The sequence below is a fragment of the Pogoniulus pusillus genome, chromosome 41, assembly GCF_015220805.1.
Source record: "Pogoniulus pusillus isolate bPogPus1 chromosome 41, bPogPus1.pri, whole genome shotgun sequence".
Lineage (NCBI taxonomy): Eukaryota > Metazoa > Chordata > Aves > Piciformes > Lybiidae > Pogoniulus > Pogoniulus pusillus.
Genome location: NC_087304.1, coordinates 2,776,789 through 2,798,285, shown reverse-complemented (window position 1 = coordinate 2,798,285; position 21,497 = coordinate 2,776,789). Strand labels below are relative to the sequence as shown.

General features: G+C 54.0%; 1 protein-coding gene across 4 annotated transcripts in view; it reads right to left on the bottom strand.

Annotated features, from left to right (window-relative positions):
• The window catches only part of GATAD2A (GATA zinc finger domain containing 2A), a 74,203-nt gene that overhangs the window by 19,296 nt on the left and 33,410 nt on the right, over nt 1–21,497 (bottom strand). For 2 of the 4 annotated variants that reach the window (XM_064175140.1, XM_064175139.1), the window contains exons 2-3: nt 18,933–19,010; nt 4,885–5,156 (exon numbers count right to left, since the gene is read on the bottom strand). In XM_064175140.1, the coding sequence (XP_064031210.1) occupies nt 4,885–5,147 (263 nt within the window). In that variant the 5' untranslated portion in view covers nt 5,148–5,156; nt 18,933–19,010. The remainder of the gene's footprint in view (nt 1–4,884; nt 5,157–18,932; nt 19,011–21,497) is intronic. The other 2 variants (XM_064175137.1, XM_064175138.1) reach the window with 1 other exon arrangement.

The following is a 21,497-nucleotide window of genomic DNA, read 5'->3' as shown; positions in this document are numbered from 1 at the left end:
GATCCCTCAGCTAAATAAAGACCTGGTTCCATTCTTCTCCCTTTGGCTCTGCTAAGTGCTGCTGTCTCCAGCATTTGCTCTCTGTGCTGGAAGATGAAAGCTGCTGCCCAGTTGCCCCCCAGTTGGGCACCCCACTCCCTCCCCAGCCATGAACCACAGTTTAATGGGGGCCCTGCAGGAAGTCAAGCAAGCAGAGACCTCCCAAGGCTCTGAGAACCCTAAGCAAAGGATCAGCATCCTCTGCTCAGGGATATGGTAGAGAGGTGGCCCTAGTGCAGCTAGATAATGGTTGGACTTCTGGGGGTGCTGATTGATACCTGCCTGAACATGAGCCAGCAGTGTGCCCAGGTGGCCAAGAGAGCCAGTGGCATCCTGGCCTGCATCAGCAATGGTGTGGCCAGCAGGAGCAGGGAGGTCATTCTGCCCCTGTACTCTGCACTGCTTAGACCTCACCTTGAGTGCTGTGTTCAGTTCTGGGCCCCCCAGTTTAGGAGGGACATTGAGATGCTTGAGCATGTCCAGAGAAGGGCAACGAGGCTGGGGAGAGGCCTTGAGCACAGCCCTACGAGGAGAGGCTGAGGGAGCTGGGATTGGTTAGCCTGGAGAAGAGGAGGCTCAGGGCAGACCTCATTGCTGTCTGCAACTACCTGAGGGGAGGTTGTGGCCAGGAGGAGGTTGCTCTCTTCTCTCAGGTGGCCAGCACCAGAACAAGAGGACACAGCCTCAGGCTGTGCCAGGGGAGATTTAGGCTGGAGGTGAGGAGAAAGTTCTTCCCTGAGAGAGTCATTGGCCACTGGAATGGGCTGCCCGGGGAGGTGGTGGAGTCGCTGTCCCTGGAGCTGTTCAAGGCAGGACTGGACGTGGCACTTGGTGCCATGGTCTGGCCTTGAGCTCTGTGCTAAAGGGTTGGACTTGATGAGCTGTGAGGTCTCTTCCAACCCTGATGATACTGTGACACTGTGATCTTCAAGGTCCTTTTCCAAGCACAGAGCTGCTGTAAAAGCTCAGAGCACAAGGACAGAGGTGGCACAGTGGCCAAGAGCTTCCTTCAGTGGCCTGGAGCATCCTGCAGCAATCAGAGCACAAGAAGGACTCCAGAGAGCAAAACCTAACCCCAAAACCACCTCTCTGTGGGACACTCTGGGTTGAAGGGGAGGGTCAGGTAGCTGAGGTCAGCTCTGCAGCTCTGCTTCCACTCAGCTGGGCCAGAGCAAGACCTGAATTTAGTCTTGATGACACATCTGAGGTGTCCTGAGGTGCAATCAAGATTGAGATTTGAGGCTGTTGAGCCTGGAGAAGAGCAGCCCCAGAGAGGAGCTGAGTAATGCATATCTGAAGGGTGGGGGGCAAGAGGCTGGGCCCAGATTCTGCTCAGTGGTGCCCAGGGACAGCACAAGGGACAAGGGGCACAAACTGGAAGCCAGGAGGCTCCATGTGAACAGGAGAAACTTGTTTGGTGTCACAGGGAAGGGTGAGCCCAGGCATGCCCCATGGTCCTCTGAGGACATGGGAAAGCTTCCTGCTCCTTGTCCCATCCTGAACCAAGGTCTTCATCTGCATCTCAGCCCTGCTCAGGCCACATGGGGAGTGCTGGGTGCAGGTTGCAGCTTTCTGCTCCTCAGTGGAGAGAGATTTGGAAGCAGTGGAGAGAGCCCAGAGGAGGCTGCAAAGCTGCTGTGAGGAGCAAAGGCTGAGAGCCTGCAGCAGAGCAGCCCCAGAGGGGAGCTGAGCAATGCTCAGCAAGAGCTAAAGGCTGGGGGGCAAGAGGCTGGGGCCAGACTCTGCTCAGGGGTGCCCAGGGACAGCACAAGGGGCAGTGGGCACAAACTGGAAGCCAGGAGGTTCCAGCTGAGCAGGAGGAGAACCCTGCTGGGTGTGAGGGTGCTGGAGGCCTGGAGCAGGCTGCCCAGAGAGGCTGTGGAGTCTCCTTCTGTGCAGAGCTTCCAACCCCCCCAGGCCTTTGTGCTCCTGGGCAAGCTGCTGTGGGTGCCCTGCTGGGGCAGAGAGGTTTGGGCTGGATGAGCTCCAGAGTGAGGGTGGTGAGACACTGGCACAGGCTGCCTAAGGAGCCTGTGGATGTCCTCTCCCTGGAGGCCAGGCTGGATGAGGCCTTGAGCAACCTGAGCTGGTGGAGATATCCCTGCCCATGGCAGGGGGTTGGAGCTGGATGAGCTCTGAGGTCCCTTCCAACCCAACTCAGTGCATAGATCCATGACTTCTCCTGTATCTAAGGGGAAGGGAACATCCCAGGAGAGATGGAGAAGAGAGCAAAGAGAAAGCAGAGCCTGACAGCACAGTAAGAGGTCAGGACCCAGCAGAGTCTAGAAGAGATTCCACCTGTCCAGCTCCCATCCTGGTGTAAATCAGTGTCCTCCCAAGCAGAACTTTGACCATCCCACTGCAAGTGAGCTCTGGCTTGCAGGAGGAGGTTTCCTCTTCCTGCCATCCCTTTCCAGAGTGGGGCTGGGATAATGACACAGCAGCAGAGCCAGCTCCCAGCACTGGGCAGAGAGGAGCAAGAGTTTGGTTTGGCCTTGTGTGACCTCTCCTCAAAAGCCTCCCACCACTACAGACTTGCTCCTGCTTCTTCTGGCAGCACTAAACCTGCTCAGATCCTATTTTAAAACTTGACTTCAAGGTTCAGAAGAAAACTCACAAAGCAGCCCTGAAAAGCTGAAGATGTTGGAAGCTGAAGGCAGAGCTGCTGGCAGCTTTGTGCTGTAAGCCCTGGACATAAACTGATGGCAGGGAGAGAACCCAGGGAAAGGCTGCAGCAGCTCTGCTGTGGGCACAGGCTGAGGGAGCTGGGAGGGTGCAGGCTGCAGAGGAGAAGGCTCCAGGAGCAGCTCAGAGCTGCTGCCAGGGCCTGAAGGGATCCTGCAGGGAGGCTGCAGAGAGACTTTTGCTGAGGGGCTCTGAGCCAGGCCCAGGGGGAATGGTTTGGAGCTGAGGCAGAGCAGGGGGAGAGTGGAGCTGAGGAAGGAGTTGTGCAGTGTGAGGGTGCTGAGAGCCTGGCCCAGGCTGCCCAGGGAGGCTGTGGCTGCCTCCTGCCTAGAGGTGTTCAAGGTCAGATTGGATGAGGCCTGGAGCAGCTGAGTCTAGCTGAGAGCTGTCCCTGGGCATGGTGGGGAGCTTGGAGTAGATCTCTGAGCTCCCTTCCAACCTGAACCAGTCTAGAGTTCAGCTTTCCACCAGCTCCACAGGGATCCCAGCTGGAACACCTTCTCCAAGGCAAAGATGCTGTTTGCAGGTCTGACAGCAGCAAGGCACTTGAGAAGCCCAAAGCTGAGCCAGCACTAAGCAGGGATCCTGCCCAAGCAGCCTGCAGTGGCTCAGGCATCTCCAGCATCTCTCTTTTTGTTTCTCATCTCCCCACAAACAGCAGCACAACTCCTTTAAAGACACAGCTCTGACGAGGGCTGGGAGTGAAACTGCTCTGAAGATCAAAGGCTGAGGAAGGTGAATCCCACAGCTCAAAACCCACACAACTTAAGTCCTCATGAAATGGAGATTCACCTCCCCTAGCAGGGCCCAGTTACTCTACTGGAGGAAAAGGGACCAGACTCACCCTGAGACAGGACTCCTCCACCTCAGACTGCAGTCACTTGGAGGTGCCTGCATTCCAGTTGCTCAGTGCCAGGTTTCTGCTCCAGGAGAGAAGCTGGGCAGGGATCATGGGCACCATGTAGGAACCCCCAGAGCTTGGGAATCCTAGAAGGGACCCTGGAGATCATCTACTGCAACCCCCTGCCATGGGCAGGGACACCTCCCACCAGCACAGCTTGCTCAAGGCCTCATCCAGCCAGGCCTTGAACACCTCCAGGGAGAGAACATCCACAGCCTCCCTGGCAGTCTCTCCCCACCCTCACTGGCAAGAATTTCCTCCTCATCTCCAGTCTGGGATTTTGACCCCAGCTGGTGCTGAGGTGGTGATAGGTGAGAAGGACCTGTTGGGTGAAAAGGACCAGGGGATGAGTATAAAACGACTGGAAGAGTTCTGGCAGTGAAGAATCTGGGCCATGGGGAACTGGAGCAGTGGAGGTCTGAGGTGGAAAAGTGCAACCACAAGATCTAATCGAGTGCTGAGGAATGCCTGGGTGGAAGGGGTGCTCCTGGCTGCTGCCTTTGATGTTTGATGGAAGTTCCTCCCTAACCTTTAACCAATTTCTGCTGCTCTTCCAAGAGACATGAAGACTGCAGGAGCCTTTCTCATCACATCCCAATGGAAAACAAGAGCCTGGGAGAAGGGAGGTGACAGCTTCCAGCTTTCTCCATCAAGCTGCTGCAAAAGGGGTAAGGAAAAGCTCACAGAGGAATGGTTTGGCTTGGAAGGAACCTTGAAGATCATCCAGCTCCAACCCTCCTGGCGTTGGCAGGGACACACCTCCCACTAAAGCAGGTTGCTGAAGGTCTTAAGAAGAGTCAACCTCCCCTGCAGATGCTGCTCTGCCAGGAGGAGCTGAGCTGCAGCTCAACCTCTGGTTAGCCAGCTGGAAGCTCTTCTTTTTCCTCTCTCCCAGCTCAGTCACACCCAAGCTTCCCTTCCTCACATAAACCTCAACCAGTGGCACAAAAAGTGCCTCAAGAATTTCTTCCTGATACCCAGTCTGGAATTTGGGTCCCAGCTGGTGTTGGGATGGGGAGGGCTGAGACTCAAAAGTGCATCTCCTGCCTCAGCCACTCTCCTGTTGCAGAGGACATTTCTTCACTCAGCTGCACAGGACAACCAGGAGGGAACCTGGTTGGAACCTGCTGTGCAGGGCCAAAGCTGTGCCACACACACACCTCAGCTTTTCAGCAGGCAAAGAACTCCTTCAGTGCCACCAGACCACACATTTCCCCCTCTGCTGCTGTTGTGTGTGTGGGTGGTGGTTTGCAACTCACCTTTTCGAGGTACTCATGTCCACAGGCTCATCTCCAGTCTGCACCTCCACTTTGATGGTTGCTTTCACCTCTCCACTTTTTAACAAGCCTTGGACTTTCCCAGCTGGGGGATCTGTTTTGATTTTCATCTCTCCTTCAGCATTTAAATCTGTTCCTAAAAGTCCTTTCTCCATTTTCAGTTTCTTACTGTCCACATCGTTGTGAGGGAGCTCACGTTCTAGGGCTCGTTTCTGACTCCGTGTCCTGCATGCTTCTTCTGTCATTGTGAGGCTCTGGGGTGGGGTACAAGGAAGAAGGAGGAGAAAAGAGGAGACAAGAAATGAGTTAAAAGTTGGGACAAAAAAATCCTCCCCCAAAGTCCAAGCTGGCTGCAGAAGAAGCTCAAGAGGAGCGAGAAGAGGTTTGCAGGGTGCTGGGCCAAGCTCATCAGAGGCTGAAGCTCATCAGCAGCCTTTTGATGTTGAACAAAACCAAACAACCTCCCCCCCAGAAATAGATAAAAAGCAAACCAAGGAGGTACTCAAAAGCATCAGCCAGAAGCATGGAGGGAACAATTCTCTGGTGGGGCAGAGGACCTAAAAGATCTCTCCGTGGAGGAGGGTAAAAGAACCTGAAGGATCTCTCCACAGAGAGAGGGGGGAAGGAGGACCTAAAGGTCCTAAAAAAGGATCTCTCCACAGCAGGGAAGAGAGGACCTAAAGGATCTCTCCATGGGGTGGGAAGAGAGGACCTAAAGGATCTCTCCACGGGGTGGGAAGAGAGGACCTAAAGGATCTCTCCACGGGGTGGGAAGAGAGGACCTAAAGGATCTCTCCACGGGGTGGGAAGAGAGGACCTAAAGGATCTCTCCACAAGGTGAGGAAGAGAGGACCCAAAAGTCCTAAAAGGATCTCTCCACAAGGAGGGGGGAAAGAGAGGACCTAAAGGTCCTAAAAGGATCTCTCTACAGGGAGGGGGGAAAAGAGAGGACTTAAAGGTCCTAAAAGGATCTCTCTACAGGGAGGGGGGAAAAGAGAGGACTTAAAGGTCCTAAAAGGATCTCTCTACAGGGAGGGGGGGAAAGAGAGGACCTAAAGGTCCTAAAAGGATCTCCCTACAAGGAGGGGGGAAAGAGAGGACCTAAAAGTCCTGAAGGATCTCTCCACAGAGGGGGAAAGAGGATCTAAAGGGTCCTTTAGGACCTTTAGGTCCTCTCTTCCCCCCCTCCATGCCTGCTCCAGCTCCTGCCAGCAGTGGAGTTAGGACTTTTTCCTCTCCTAGAGCAGCAGCCAGGCTGTTCCCAAAGCTGAGGGACCCCCAGGATCGTTAACCCCTTAGCTCCCTGGAGGGGGTGGGGTGGTGAAGTTGTGGTGCTGGTGGCTTGGGCCGACCTGGAGCCCTGGGTGGGTACCTTTGGACACCCATCCCGGGGTTGGGCTGCGGAGCTGAGTCAGGCTTTGATCCCATGACATCATTGGGCTCCACATGACCCTTCCCAGGATGCAGCCTGCGAGACAAAAGCACTTTCCAGAAACCAGTCTGAGCCGGCAGCAGGCAGCGGGGCCAAGCCCCGGCACCAGCAGCATCCCTCCTCCTCTTCCTCCTCCTCTTCCTCTTCCTCCTCGGGCAGCAGCTGTGCCCCTTTTAGGGTGTCTGGGGACCAGCAGGCACTGAGCAGCGTGGGGAGAGGCAGAGAAATGCCACACACATCCCCCTCCCCCAGTTGTTTTCTTTTCCCCTAATTAATTAACCCATTATTAACCCTTTCATTTCTTTATTTCTTCCTCTTCCCCCCTCCCCCTTTATTAATTTATTTTATGCTTTATTGATTTGTCTCATTTCTTTCTCCCTCCCAAACCATCCACTTTGGGTTGGGGTACGAGGAGCAGCAGACAAATGCCACATCCCCATCTTCCTCCTCCCCCAGCCCCCCCTAATTATTTCTAATTAATTAACCTATTATTAACCCTTTTATTTATTTATTATTCCCTTCCCCCCCCCCCCTTTATTAATTTATTTTATCCTTTATCTATTTATTTGTCTCATTTCTCCCTCCCAAACCATCCACTTTGGGTTGGGGGATGAGGAGCAGCAGACAAATGCCACACACATTTCCCCCAACCCCCCCCAAATTGTTTTATACTGTTTCTAATTAATTAACCCATTATTAACCCTTTTATTTATTTATTATTCCCTTCCCCCACCCCTTATTAATTTATTTTATGCTTTATCTATTGATTTGTCTCATTTCTTTCTCCCTCCCAAACCATCCACTTTGGGTTGGGGGATGAGGAGCAGCAGACAAACGCCACACACATTCCCCCCCTCCCAAGTTGTTTTATACTGTTTCTAATTAATTAACCCATTATTAACCCTTTTATTTATTTATTATTCCCTTCCCCCACCCCCTTTATTAATTTATTTTATCCTTTATCTATTGATTTGTCTCATTTCTTTCTCCCTTCCAAACCATCCACTTTGGGTTGGGGTATGAGGAGCAGCAGACAAATGCCACATCCCCACCTTCCTCCTCCCCCCACCCCCCCTAATTATTTCTAATTAATTAACCCATTATTTACCCTTTTATTTATTATTCCCTTCTCCCCCCTTTATTAATTTATTTTATGCTTTATCTATTGATTTGTCTCATTTCTTTCTCCCTCCCAAACCATCCACTTTGGGTTGGGGTGCGGGGAGTGGCAAATGCCACACACATTCCCCCCCTCCCAAGTTGTTTTATACTGTTTCTAATTAATTAACCCATTATTAACCCTTTTATTTATTTATTATTCCCTTCCCCACCCTTTATTAATTTATTTTATGCTTTATTTATTTGTCTCATTTCTCCATTCCAAACCATCCACTTTGGGTTGGGGTACGAGGAGCAGCAGCCAAATGCCACATCCCCACCTTCCTCCTCCCCCAACCCCCCCTAATTATTTCTAATTAATTAACCTATTATTAACCCATTTATTTATTATTCCCTTCCCCCCCCTTTATTAATTTATTTTATGCTTTATCTATTGATTTATCTCATTTCTCCCTCCCAAACCATCCACTTTGGGTTGGGGGATGAGGAGCAGCAGACAAATGCCACACACATTCCCCCCCCCCCCCCCCCAAATTGTTTTATACTGTTTCTAATTAATTAACCCATTATTAACCCTTTTATTTATTTATTATTCCCTCCCCCACCCTTTATTAATTTACTTTATGCTTTATTTATTTGTCTCATTTCTTTCTCCCTTCCAAACCATCCACTTTGGGTTGGGGTACGAGGAGCAGCAGACAAATGCCACATCCCCATCTTCCTCCTCCCCCAACCCCCCCTAATTATTTCTAATTAATTAACCTATTATTAACCCTTTTCATTATTTATTATTGCTTTCCCCCCACCCCTTTATTAATTTATTTTATCCTTTCTCTATTTATTTGTCTCATTTCTCCATCCCAAACCATCCACTTTGGGTTGGGGGATGAGGAGCAGCAGACAAATGCCACATCCTCATCTTCCTCCTCCCCCAACCTCCCCCCACCTCCCTTAATCATTTTTAATTAATTAACCCATTATTAACCCCTTTATTTAGTTCCTTTCCTCTAGATTGATTTCTTTATTAACTTCTTTCTTTCCAACCTTCCTCTCATCCGATTTGGGTTGAGGTGTGGGGGAAAGGCAGACAAATGCCACACACATTCCTCCCCCCCCCCCCCCACTTTTAATGGTTTCATTTTTTCCCTAATTAATTAACTCATTATTAAACATTTTATTTACTTATCCCCTCCCTTAATTAATTTACTTTATGGTTTATTTATTTATTTGTCTCATTTCTTTCCTCCTTCCTTCCTCACCATCAGGTTTGGTTTGGGGTATGGGAAGAGGCAGACAAATGCCACATTCCCCCTTCCTCCTCCCCCCCCCCAATTTGTTTGTCATTAATTAACCCATTATTAACCCCTTTGTTTCATTTCTTTCTTCTAGATTGATTTATTAATTGCTTTCTTTCAAACCTTCCTCCCATCTCGTTTGGAGTATGGGGAGAAGCAGACAAATGTCACACACATTCCCCCCCCACCCCTGCCTACATGTATTTTTGTTTCATTAACCCACAATTAACTAATTCATTGACTTATTTACTGTTCAGCCTAGGGAGTTAGTTCTCACTGTATTACTTTCTTTCTTGCCTGCCTTCCTTCCTTCCTTCCTTCCTTCCTTCCTTCCTTCCTTCCTTCCTTCCTTCCTTCCTTCCTTCCTTCCTTCCTTCCTTCCTTCCTTCCCTCCTTCCTTCCTTCTTGCCTTCCTGCCTGCCTTCCTTCCTTCTTGCCTTCCTGCCTTCCCTCCTTCCTTCTTGCCTGCTTGCCTTCCTTCTTGCCTTCCTGCCTGCCTTCCTGCCTGCTTGCCTGCCTTCCCTCCTTCCTTCTTGCCTTCCTTCCTTCTTGCTTGCCTGCCTTCCCTCCTTCCTTCCTTCCTTCCTTCCTTCCTTCCTTCCTTCCTTCCTTCCTTCCTGCCTTCCTGCCTTCCTGCCTTCCTGCCTTCCTTCTTGCTTGCCTGCCTTCCCTCCTTCCTTCTTACCTGCCTGTCTTCCTTCTTGCTTGCCTGCTTGTCTGCCTTCCTTCCTTCCTTCCTTCCTTCCTTCCTTCCTTCCTTCCTTCCTTCCTTCCTTCCTTCCTTCCTTCCTTCCTTCCTTCCTTCCTTCCTTCCTTCCTTCCTTCCTTCCTTCCTTCCTTCCTTCCTTCCCTTCCTTCCTTTCCTTCCTTCTTTCCTTCCTTCCTTCCTGCCTGCCTTGCCTGCCTGCCTTGCCTGCCTGCCTTCCTTCCTTCTTACCTGCCTGCCTGCCTTCCTTCTGACCTGCCTGCCTTGCCTGCCTTCCTTCCTTCTTGCCTTCCTGCCTACTTGCTTGCCTGACTTCCCTCCTTCCTTCTTGCCTGCTTGCCTTCCTTGCCTTCCTGCCTTCTTGCTTGCCTGCCTTCCCTCCTTCCTTCTTGCCTTCCTTCCTTCTTGCCTGCCTTCCCTCCTTCCTTCTTGCCTGCCTTCCTTCCTTCTTGCCTGCCTTCCTTCCTTTCTTCTTGCCTTCCTGCCCTCCTTCTTGCTTGCCTGCCTTCCTGCCTTCCTTCCCTCCTTCCTTCTTGCCTGCCTGTCTTCCTTCTTGCTTGCCTGCCTTCCTTCCTTCCTTCCTTCTTACCTGCCTGGCCTGCCTTCCTTCCTTCTTGCCTGCCTTCCTTCCTTTCTTCTTGCCTTCCTGCCCGCCTTCTTGCTTGCCTGCCTTCCTTCCTTCTTGCCTGCCTTCCTGCCTTCCTTCCCTCCTTCCTTCTTGCCTGCCTGTCTTCCTTCTTGCTTGCCTGCTTGCCTGCCTTCCTTCTTACCTGCCTGGCCTGCCTTCCTTCCTTCCTGCCTGCCTCCCATCCGCTTTGATTTGGAGTTATGTGGAGAGGCAGAGAAAATCCCACAGCCTCCTCTTCTCCTTCTCAACCAATTAACCCATTAGTAACCCTCCTCTCTATTTACTCAGCGTCCTCATTTTCCCCCACGTTAATTAACCCATCCTCAGCCCTGTCATTTATGTATTTATCTATCTAAAGCCTTCCTCCCCCATCTGATTTGGTTTGGGGTGTGGGGAGAGGCAGAGCAATTCCACAGCTCTCTCTTACTATTTGTTTTCATTAACCTAGTTTTAGTTATTCATTAGTGTTAATTAGTATTATCATAACAACAATTGCTAGTGGATTTATTTTCACCCTTCCTCCTATCTCAGATCTCATTTTCCCCCTTCCCCAAGCCTCCTTTTCCCCCTTCTCCCAACCTCCTTTCCCTCCCCTTCCCTGAGCCTTTTCCTCCCTTCCTCAAACCTCCTCTCTTTCCACAAGCCTCCTGTTGCCCCATTCCCAAAGCTTCCTTTCCCCCAAGCCTCCTCTCTCCCTTTCCCCAAGCCTCCTCTCCCCCCCTTCCCCAAACCTCCTCTTCCCCCTCCCTGCCCCAAACCTCCTCTCCCCCCCTTCCCCAAGCCTCCTCTTCCCTTCCTTCCCAAATCTCCTCTTCCCCAAACCTCCTCTTCCCCTAACCTCCTCTTCCCCCCTTTCCCCAAACCTCCTCTTCCCCCCCTTCCCAAACCTCCTCTTCCCCCCTTTCCCCAAACCTCCTCTTCCCCCCTTCCCCAAGCCTCCTCTCCCCCCTTCTCCAAACCTCCTCTCCCCCCTCCCTGCCCCAAACCTCTCCCCCCCCTTCCCCAAGCCTCCTCTTCCCTTCCTTCCCAAATCTCCTCTTCCCCCCCGTCCCAAACCTCCTCTTCCCCCCTTCCCCAAGCCTCCTCTTCCCCCTTCCCCAAATCACCTCTTCCCCCTTCCCCAAACCTCCTCTTCCCCCTTCCCCAAGCCTCCTCTCTCCCCTTCCCCAAACCTCCTCTTCCCCCCCTTCCCCAAGCCTCCTCTTCCCCCTTCCCCAAACCTCCTCTTCCCCCTTCCCCAAGCCTCCTTTTCCCCCTTCCCCAAATCACCTCTTCCCCCTTCCCCAAACCTCCTCTTCCCCCTTCCCCAAGCCTCCTCTCTCCCTCCCTTCCCCAAACCTCCTCTCCCCCCTCCTCCAAGCCTCCTCTCTCCCTCCCTTCCCCAAACCTCCTCTCCCCCCTCCTCCAAGCCTCCTCTCTGCCCTTCCCCAAACCTCCTCTCCCCCCTCCTCCTTTTCCCAACACACTTCAAAGGCTAAGAGCAACCCAGGACAGGTGGTTGGGCTTTCAGGGTTTTTTTATAGCACAAAAAGTCTCTGAACTCTGTTTTATAGCAGGGAAAAATTAACTTAATGATGCAACATAATTAACCTCTACTCACCCCCAGCCCTTTCCCCCCTCTCCCCATTACCCACCAATCTCACATTTGCTTTGTGGGAAGCACCCCAGAATGTTCCCTCCTTAGGGTTGGATGCAATAAATCAGCCAAAATCCTCCTCCAAGTGTCCCCCCCTCCTCTGCCTGGCATTTCCAGTTAGTTCCCAGTAATGCCAGCAAGGACTTTTCCAGCCATGTTGCCCAGATGCAGGGGTTTGGGTCCAACCTGGGTCTGCAGGGGAAGGGGACCTGAACCTGAACACCCCCAGGCAGGAGGCAGCCACAGCCTCCCTGGGCAGCCTGGGCCAGGCTCTCAGCACCCTCACACTGCACAACTCCTTCCTCAGCTCCACTCTAACAAAAAGAGAGATGCTGGAGATGCCTGAGCCACTGCAGGCTTCTTGGGCAGGATCCCTGCTTAGTGCTGGCTCAGCTTTGGGCTTCTCAAGTGCCTTGCTGCTGTCAGACCTGCAAACAGCATCTTTGCCTTGGAGAAGGTGTTCCAGCTGGGATCCCTGTGGAGCTGGTGGAAAGCTGAACTCTAGACTGGTTCAGGTTGGAAGGGAGCTCAGAGATCTACTCCAAGCTCCCCACCATGCCCAGGGACAGCTCTCAGCTAGACTCAGCTGCTCCAGGCCTCATCCAATCTGGCCTTGAACACCTCTAGGCAGGAGGCAGCCACAGCCTCCCTGGGCAGCCTGGGCCAGGCTCTCAGCACCCTCACACTGCACAACTCCTTCCTCAGCTCCACTCTCCCCCTGCTCTGCCTCAGCTCCAAACCATTCCCCCTGGGCCTGGCTCAGAGCCCCTCAGCAAAAGTCTCTCTGCAGCCTCCCTGCAGGATCCCTTCAGGCCCTGGCAGCAGCTCTGAGCTGCTCCTGGAGCCTTCTCCTCTGCAGCCTGCACCCCCCCAGCTCCCTCAGCCTGTGCCCACAGCAGAGCTGCTGCAGGAGATGAGCCTCAAACCTAAGTTCTCTACAGCTCAGAGAAGAGAAGGCTCCAGGGAGACCTCAGAGCATCCTTGCAGTACCTGAAAGGACTCCAGGAGAGCTGGAGAAGGACTTGTGCCAAGGGCTAGGGGTGCCAGCAGGGGGGACAATGGCTTTGAGCTGGGAGAGGGGAGATTGAGAGTGGAGATGAAGAAGAAATTGTTGCCAGGGAGGCTGGGGAGACTCCCTGAGGATGACCCCCAGGAGTTTCATGGAAGGTTCTGCTTTGTATTACAGGGAATGGCAGAGCTTGGGGTGGAGCAGCCAGGACCTGAGCAGCAGAGACTCAGCTCTAAGGGCTCTTGCTGTAACAGATTAACCACCAGGACCAACTGAAAGGCACTTTAGGGTGGTCCATAAAGCACAGGCAGCTCCTTGGGCTGCAGCTCACTGCAGTGGCTCAACCCTGAAGCCTGGCCAGAAATTCCTCCATGTAAAAGCAGCAGGGAAAACCCCCAAACCTCCCCAGCTCGACCTCTTTATGCCAGCCCAGCAAGGGGCAGGTGTGCCTGGCATGCCACCTGTGTGCTTCCCACTGGGAAAAGGCTCAGAGCTCTCCTGCCATCCTCTAAAGCCTTCCTCCCTTCAAAGAGCAGAGCAGCAAAACCAAGGAACCAGCCCTGGTTTAAGCCAGGCAGTGCCTTTGCCAGCAGGGCCACGGTGCCACATGTGCCATGGTGCCACACAGCCCTGCAGCCACTTGCTCTGGCTTTAACCACAGCAGGGAGGAGTCACAAAGGAGGAGGGAGGAGAAAAAACCCTCCCCAAAAGTGGGGAAGTGAATTCTTTTCTGCTGATTTTTCCAGATGTGAGGTCCAGCCTGGAATAAACTCAGGCAGCTGCAGAAACTGTGCCCAGTTCACCCAGTTGCTGCCTGCCCAGGGCATGGAGAGGCAACCAGAGTGGCAGCCAGGCAGGTGTGATGCACCAGCAGAGAGCAGTGCCAGGGTGCACACAAAGCAACACTGAACAACCCAGAGCAGCACTGCTGGGGAGGACACCTCCACTTCTCCCCCCACCCAGCACACCCAGGGTTATCCACATCACCTCCTCTCCTGCTCCTGATTTATCACTTCCTCCCCCAAAGGCCCAGGAGCCCCCTCCCAGAGCAGCTCTGCACAGCTGGGTGGTTTGAAGCCAAAGGGACTGGAGTTAAAGCAGATCCCAAAGCTGTGCTGCAGCCATCAGCAGTGCTGCAGAAGCTCTGCCAGCAGCTGTGGGCCCAGCACAGCCCAACTGCAGCCACCACACTGCCCCAGCAGCTATGTGAGGAGGAGAGGGGAAGAGGAGAGGGGAAGAGGAGAGGGGAAGAGGAGAGGGGAAGAGGAGAGGGGAAGAGGAGAGGGGAAGAGGAGAGGGGAAGAGGAGAGGGGAAGAGGAGAGGGGAAGAGGAGAGGGGAAGAGGAGAGGGGAAGAGGAGAGGGGAAGAGGAGAGGGGAAGAGGAGAGGGGAAGAGGAGAGGGGAAGAGGAGAGGGGAAGAGGAGAGGGGAAGAGGAGAGGGGAAGAGGAGAGGGGAAGAGGAGAGGGGAAGAGGAGAGGGGAAGAGGAGAGGGGAAGAGGAGAGGGGAAGAGGAGAGGGGAAGAGGAGAGGGGAAGAGGAGAGGGGAAGAGGAGAGGGGAAGAGGAGAGGGGAAGAGGAGAGGGGAAGAGGAGAGGGGAAGAGGAGAGGGGAAGAGGAGAGGGGAAGAGGAGAGGGGAAGAGGAGAGGGGAAGAGGAGAGGGGAAGAGGAGAGGGGAAGAGGAGAGGGGAAGAGGAGAGGGGAAGAGGAGAGGGGAAGAGGAGAGGGGAAGAGGAGAGGGGAAGAGGAGAGGGGAAGAGGAGAGGGGAAGAGGAGAGGGGAAGAGGAGAGGGGAAGAGGAGAGGGGAAGAGGAGAGGGGAAGAGGAGAGGGGAAGAGGAGAGGGGAAGAGGAGAGGGGAAGAGGAGAGGGGAAGAGGAGAGGGGAAGAGGAGAGGGGAAGAGGAGAGGGGAAGAGGAGAGGGGAAGAGGAGAGGGGAAGAGGAGAGGGGAAGAGGAGAGGGGAAGAGGAGAGGGGAAGAGGAGAGGGGAAGAGGAGAGGGGAAGAGGAGAGGGGAAGAGGAGAGGGGAAGAGGAGAGGGGAAGAGGAGAGGGGAAGAGGAGAGGGGAAGAGGAGAGGGGAAGAGGAGAGGGGAAGAGGAGAGGGGAAGAGGAGAGGGGAAGAGGAGAGGGGAAGAGGAGAGGGGAAGAGGAGAGGGGAAGAGGAGAGGGGAAGAGGAGAGGGGAAGAGGAGAGGGGAAGAGGAGAGGGGAAGAGGAGAGGGGAAGAGGAGAGGGGAAGAGGAGAGGGGAAGAGGAGAGGGGAAGAGGAGAGGGGAAGAGGAGAGGGGAAGAGGAGAGGGGAAGAGGAGAGGGGAAGAGGAGAGGGGAAGAGGAGAGGGGAAGAGGAGAGGGGCAGAGCAGAGGGGCAGAGCAGAGGGGAAGAGCAGAGGGGAAGAGCAGAGGGGAAGAGGAGAGGGGAAGAGCAGAGGGGAAGAGCAGAGGGGAAGAGCAGAGGGGAAGAGCAGAGGGGAAGAGCAGAGGGGAAGAGCAGAGGGGAAGAGCAGAGGGGCAGAGCAGAGGGGCAGAGCAGAGGGGCAGAGCAGAGGGGCAGAGCAGAGGGGCAGAGCAGAGGGGAAGAGCAGAGGGGAAGAGCAGAGGGGAAGAGCAGAGGGGAAGAGCAGAGGGGAAGAGCAGAGGGGAAGAGCAGAGGGGAAGAGCAGAGGGGAAGAGCAGAGGGATGTAAAAAGAAAAAAGTAAAAATAGAGAAGAGAAAAAGAAAGAACAAAACAAAACAAAACAAAAAATGAGAGAAAAAAAAGGAAAATATTTTAAGAAGAGGGAAAGGAAGACAAAGGAGAAAAGGAAGTGAAGAAAGGGAGAGGCAAAGGTACAGGGGAGGAAGCAGGAAGGTTAAGGCACACCCAGAGCCCTTCACCAGGTCCCTTCTGAAGGCAGCTGGCCACAAGCAGCCCCACCAGAGCCCTCCTGTGAGCACAGCCTCTGCAGCCCCCTCAGACCACCCCTGGCAGCCTCCTCACAGCATCCAGGAACCAACTTCTCCTAGCAGGGTGCAAAGAGCTGCAGTGAGGGGTTTCAGCTGAGCTTATTCTCTTGTTATGCCAGAAATGGTTTTATCCTTCCCTGTGCCCTCACTGCTTAGGAAGGCAGAAGGAAGCTACCCTGGGCCAGGACAGGAGACTGCTCCAGCTCCCTGTGTGTCTGCAGGGTGCTCAGGTGCCCTTCGTGTGCCCACCAGGAAAAGTGGGGACCCTCCTATGGAACAAAAGGAACTTGAGGAAGCCAACCCAAACTTGAGAAAGCCAAGGGCAGGACCAGATTTGCTTGTTCTGAAGGGCAGCAGCAGCAGCAGGAGGAAGAGCAGAGCACTGAGCGCTCTCGCAGGTCCAGCAAAGCAAAGCAAAGCAAAGCAAAGCAGCTCAGCCTGCTGCTGAATTCCAGCTGGGCAACCAAAAACCCATCCTTTGCCTGCTGAAGGCACCAAAAAGTGCCAGGGCAGCCAGAGGGGTGGTGCTCATTTTGTCCTCTCAGCCATCATTTCCGTCCCAGCAGCACAACTGCCAAGTGCTGAACCTCCTCCCCCCCCACCCCAACCCAGAGCAGAAGGGGTCCCTGCGGGCAGCCCATCCCCACCTCCTCCACTTTCCTCCCAGCAGGGAGAAGCTGCCAGTGCCTGAGCTGGCTGAGCAGTGCAGCCCACCAAGGGTTAAGCCCTGCCATTTTGGTGCCATTCACTGATATGTCCATTAAGGGTGTTACATAACAAAATGGCAGCTCTTAACCCTTCCCTTGCCAAGCTGCCACTGCTGCTCAGCTGCCTGTGCTCACCCAGCTGGCCACCACGGCTGCCCAGCTCTGTTTCTCACTCTCTCTCTCTCTCTCTTTCTTTCTTTCTCTTCCTGTTCCTTGCTCCTCTTTTGCTTTCCTTCTTCTTTAAGCATTCAAGAGAAAGGAGAGTTAAAAGCCCAGCAAAATAGATCTGAGTTGGCTCAGGACTTCAGCACTTGCAATTAAAAAGAGAAGGAGCCCACAGAAAGTTTGCTCTGTGCCACAAAAGTGGTGAGCATCTGGAGGCAGCAGAGTTCTCCTGAGCAATCCACCCAAGCAAGCAGGAAAGCAGCAATGCAGGGAGATCAACTCCCCCCTCCCCCTATACACCTCCCCAGACAGAGCAGCTGAAATGAATCACAGAACCAAGCAGGTTGGAAGAGACCTCCAAAGCTCATCCACTCCAACCTATCCCCCAGTCCTCTGCAGTCAACTAGACCATGGCACTAAGTGCCCCATCCAGGCACCTCCAGGGATGGTGAGAGGAGCCCTAACAGGCAGGACATCCCCACAGCTGCTCTCAGCTTCAGAGAGAAGCACCTGCAGCAGCTCCTTCTGCACCTCCAGCCTGCCAGGAGCTGCTTTGTTTCTTTCCAGCACCGTTGCAGCTCGGTTATAATGCAGTAGGAAACGAAATCAGCCTCAGCTTGACCAAATATTTACTAAAATGAAGAGATAAACATTTGCAGAAAGGAGCTGAAGCTCAGCTCAGAGCACCACAAACAGCAACTTGGGGCCACAAACAGCAACTTGGGTTATTTGGCCAGGAAGAAAAAAGAAAACCAAACCCAACCAACTTCTGGGGGAGCTGAAATCTCATTGCTCTGAGGAGTCTCCCTCCTGGTTTGTGTCAACTCACCTCAATAAAAAAAGCAAACCAACCTAAAACCAATCCCCCCCCCCAAGAAATGAAAAGCTCTGGGCTGAGAGTTTGGCTCTGGTTCTCAGCCTGGAGCTTCCCCACGAGCTGAGGGCTGTGTGTGACAAAGAGAGGAGCATTCACAATTCTCCACAGAACGCTCAGTGTGCCACACAGATCATGTTCAGCCTTGTGGCTGGAGCTGCAAGAGAGCTGCTGCCTGCAAAACAAAAACCAAGCCACAGCTGCAATTGGCTACCTTTTGGTTCCAACCTTCAGGAAGGGGGGGAAAAAAAAATAGCTAAGCACCAGAGCAGAATTTTAAGGAAGCAACTCGAGATGCAGCATTAAAGTATCAGAGGTTCACTTAAAATACCTTTTCCCAGCTTTGCTCTGCTCTTTAGTTGGGAGAGGATCCAGCCTGAAAAAAGAATCTCATCCAAGTCTCCCTTCCCAGCCTTGCCACAGGGACATAGATTGCCTCTGGCTCTCCATGGAGCCTGACTTGCAGCTGCAGCTTTGAGGGATGAATTGCATGGTCCAGGATGGAGCTGGTTCATTGTGTGTGTGTCCTTCCCCCTCCCCTCCCTGAGCTTGCTGAGGGAAAATCCAACACCCTCCACCAAAGGAGAGTGAAATCCAAACCCTTTTGTTAAGGGGCAGCAGCTATCCTCTGGCTCCACCTCGGTGACCTCCTGGCCAAGAAGGTCAATGGGTTCCTGGGGGGCATTCAGATGAGTGTGGGCAGCAGGGTGAGGGAGGTTCTCCTCCCCCCTCCAATCTGCCCTCCTGAGGCCACAGCTCAAGTATTGGGTCCAGTTCTGGGCTCTTCAGTTCAGAAGAGACAGAGAAATACCAAAGAGAGCCCAGTGGAGGATCCCAACACCAAGATGCTGAGGGGCCTGGAGCAGCTGTGTGAGCAGCAAAGGCTGAGAGCCTGCAGAAGAGCAGCCCCAGAGGGGAGCTGAGTGATGCTCAGCAAGAGCTAAAGGAGCTGTGGAGGGCAGGAGGCTGGGGCCAGACTCTGCTCAGTGGTGCCCAAGGACAGCAGAAGGGGCAATGGAAGCCAGGAGGTTCCAGCTGAGCAGGAGAAACTTGTTTGGTGTGAGGGTGCTGGAGGCCTGGAGCAGGCTGCCCAGAGAGGCTGTAGAGAGCTTCCAACCCCTGCTGTGGGGGTTGCAGGGATGACCAAAGCACACAGAGAGTCTCAAGGCAGGAACTTCTCTGCCTCTGCTTTTGCCTCTCCTCTTGCTCCAGCCCAGCAACATTATGCAGCTGTTGTGACTGCTCAGGTAAAGGGAAGTGAAACTTCTCTGGCCTTCAGCAAGCCAGAGACATCTGCTCTGGAGCAGGGACCAAGAGCCCAGTGGAAAGGAACCAAATTCTGAGCCCCTTTTAACCTTGAAGCTCCTCTACAGCTCCTCCTTCTTTTCCTGGACAAGGCAGCAGCTGAAGGTGCAGATCAGAAACCAGCCCCAGCCTCCCAGCTCATCTTTGGCACCAACCAGAGGTGTCTGGACAAGACCAGAGCCTCATCCCCACTCCACTCACTGCTCCTACCTGTCAGGGAAGTTCATGGGTTCCAGGTGGGATCCTGACCAGGTCCAAGTGGTTGAAAATAAGACTGCAGCGAGGATCCTGAGGGAAGAGCCAAGGGCAGGGTTAGGGCACCTGGTCTGATGGCCACCAACCACCTCCACCCAAGACCTCACAGCCTGGTAGCCGTGGGGAGGAGGAGAAGCTGCAGCCCTTTTGAAGGGAAGGAGCTGGCCCTGAATGCTCACAAAGGTGTTTCAAAGCTGCAGCTTCTCCTGCTCCCCAGGGTTCAGCCTTTGTGTTATTAGTTGATGCTCCAGGAGGACACCAACTGCTGCTTCCCAGCTCTGCTTTCAGCCAAACACCTGCTGGAGCAGCATTCCCAATCCTCACCAACAGCTTTCCTCAAGGAAGAAGAGACCTGCAAGGGTTGCATTTGTCCCAATGGTCAAGGCCAGAGCAGCTCACTCCAGGCAAGTCCTCAAGCAGTCCCTGTGCCACCTCCCTGCTGACTGCCTGGAGGGGTCCATGTGTGCAGGCAGGAGACCACCACTTGGAGATACAGAGAGTCAGAGAGGCACCTCTGGAAAAGCCCTTCCAGATCCTTCAGTCCAATCAGTCTCTGACTCTACCAAGACTGGAGCTAAACCACATCCCTCAGCATCACAGCTCTGCAGGCCCTCCAGAGCTGGGGATCCAACCACCTCCCTAACCACACAGCATGCAGATACCCAAACCTTCTCCCTCTCCAAGAACACACCAAGGGCAGAGAGAAAGCCACAGCCAGCACCCACTGGTCAGGTAGAAACACACCCAAGTGAACCATCAGCCAACAGCCACCACTCCAGCAGCAGGTCCATGCTGCAACCATAGAATCAGGCAGGTTGGGAGAGAGCTCCAAGCTCCAACAGCACAACCCAGCCCTGCCCAGCCACCAGACCATGGCACTCAGTGCCCCAGCCAGGCTTGGCTGCAACACCTCCAGCCACAGCCACTCCACCACCTCCCTGGGCAGCCCATTCCAGTGCCAATCACTCTCTCTGCCAGCAACTTCCTAACAACATCCAGCCTCAACCTGCCCTGCCACAGCTTCAGCCTGGGGCCCCTTCTTCTGGCCCTGGCTGCCTGGCAGCAGAGCCCAACCCCACCTGGCTACAGCCTCCCTGCAGGCAGCTGCAGGCAGCAATCAGCTCTGCCCTGAGCCTCCTCTGCTGCAGGCTGCACCCCCCCAGCTCCCTCAGCCTCTCCTCACAGGGCTGTGCTCCAGGCCCCTCCCCAGCCTTGCTGCCCTTCTCCAAACACCTTCCAGCACCTCAGCAGCTCTCTGCAATGGAGGAGCCCACAACTGGACACAGCACTGCAGGGGTGGCCTGAGCAGTGCTGAGCACAGGGGCACAAGAACCTCCCTTGTTCTGCTGCCCACACTGCTCCTGAGCCAGCCCAGGCTGCCATTGGCTCTGCTGCCCACCTGGGCACTGCTGTCTCCTCTGCAGCTGCTCTCTGCCAGCACCCTCAGGGCCCTCTCTGCCTGCCTGCTCTCAGCCCCTCTGGTCCCAGCCTGTAGCACTGCTTGGGGTTGTTGTGGCCCAAGTGTAGAACCCTGCCCTTGCCCCATGCTCTTGGGGCAGCTGGCAGCAAGGCCAGTCTGGAGGTGGAGCAGAGTAATTGATGCATTTTGGCTGCCAAGACAACTCCTTGGAAGCTCAGCCTCTTATTTCTGCTAAGCCACCAAGAACTGAGTCATTTCCCTCCTCCAGAAGTTGCAGGGCTATTTTCTCTTGCCCAGAAGCAGGACACCAGCTCACTGACTCCAAGGCTTCTCCTTTGGGCAGGGGACAAGGGCTCTGGCATCCCCCAAAGCAAACCCAGAGGTCACTTTGCCCCAGAAGCTGGCAGACTGTGCCCAGCACAGCTCATGGTCACTTGAAGCAGCCCAGAAGGCTGCCATAGGTTAAAGGAATGGTGCAGAAGTGCAGCTATAGGCACATAATGAATGGACCCAGTGCTGTGCTCTGGGCCCTGCTTAGCTATCTAGAGGGCAGGTCTTGCTAATTATAGCTCATCCTATTAGTCCTAATTAGAAGTCCATTGAAAACCATCCCAGTAGCTACTTCAGGGCCTTCCACAGGGCTATAAAAGCCAGCAGATAGGGCAGCACTTCCAAGCTGCTCCTCACACATCTGGCCTGGAGATGAACCAAACTCTTCTCCACGGCTGGAGAGGAGGATGAGGACCACACACAGCACACACCCTGCCCTGGGTGGTGACAAATGTGACAGCACAGCCTCTCTAATTGGCACTTGTGACCAGCTGCAGTGCTGCTGGGGTTTGGGGGGTGGTGGTGATGATGATGAGAACAAGAAGTAAGAATCATTTCAAAATAGGAATTCTTCTGAAAGGGGCTGGGAAAGGTCACAGAGTCACAGACTGCACTGGGTTGGAAGAGACCCTCCAAGGGCATCTTGTCCAAACCCTCTGCAGTCAGCAGGGACCCCTCCAACCAGAGCAGGCTGCCCAGAGCCACACCAAGTCTGATCTTGAATGCCTGCAGGGATGAGGCCTCCACCACTTGCCTGAGCAACTTGTTTG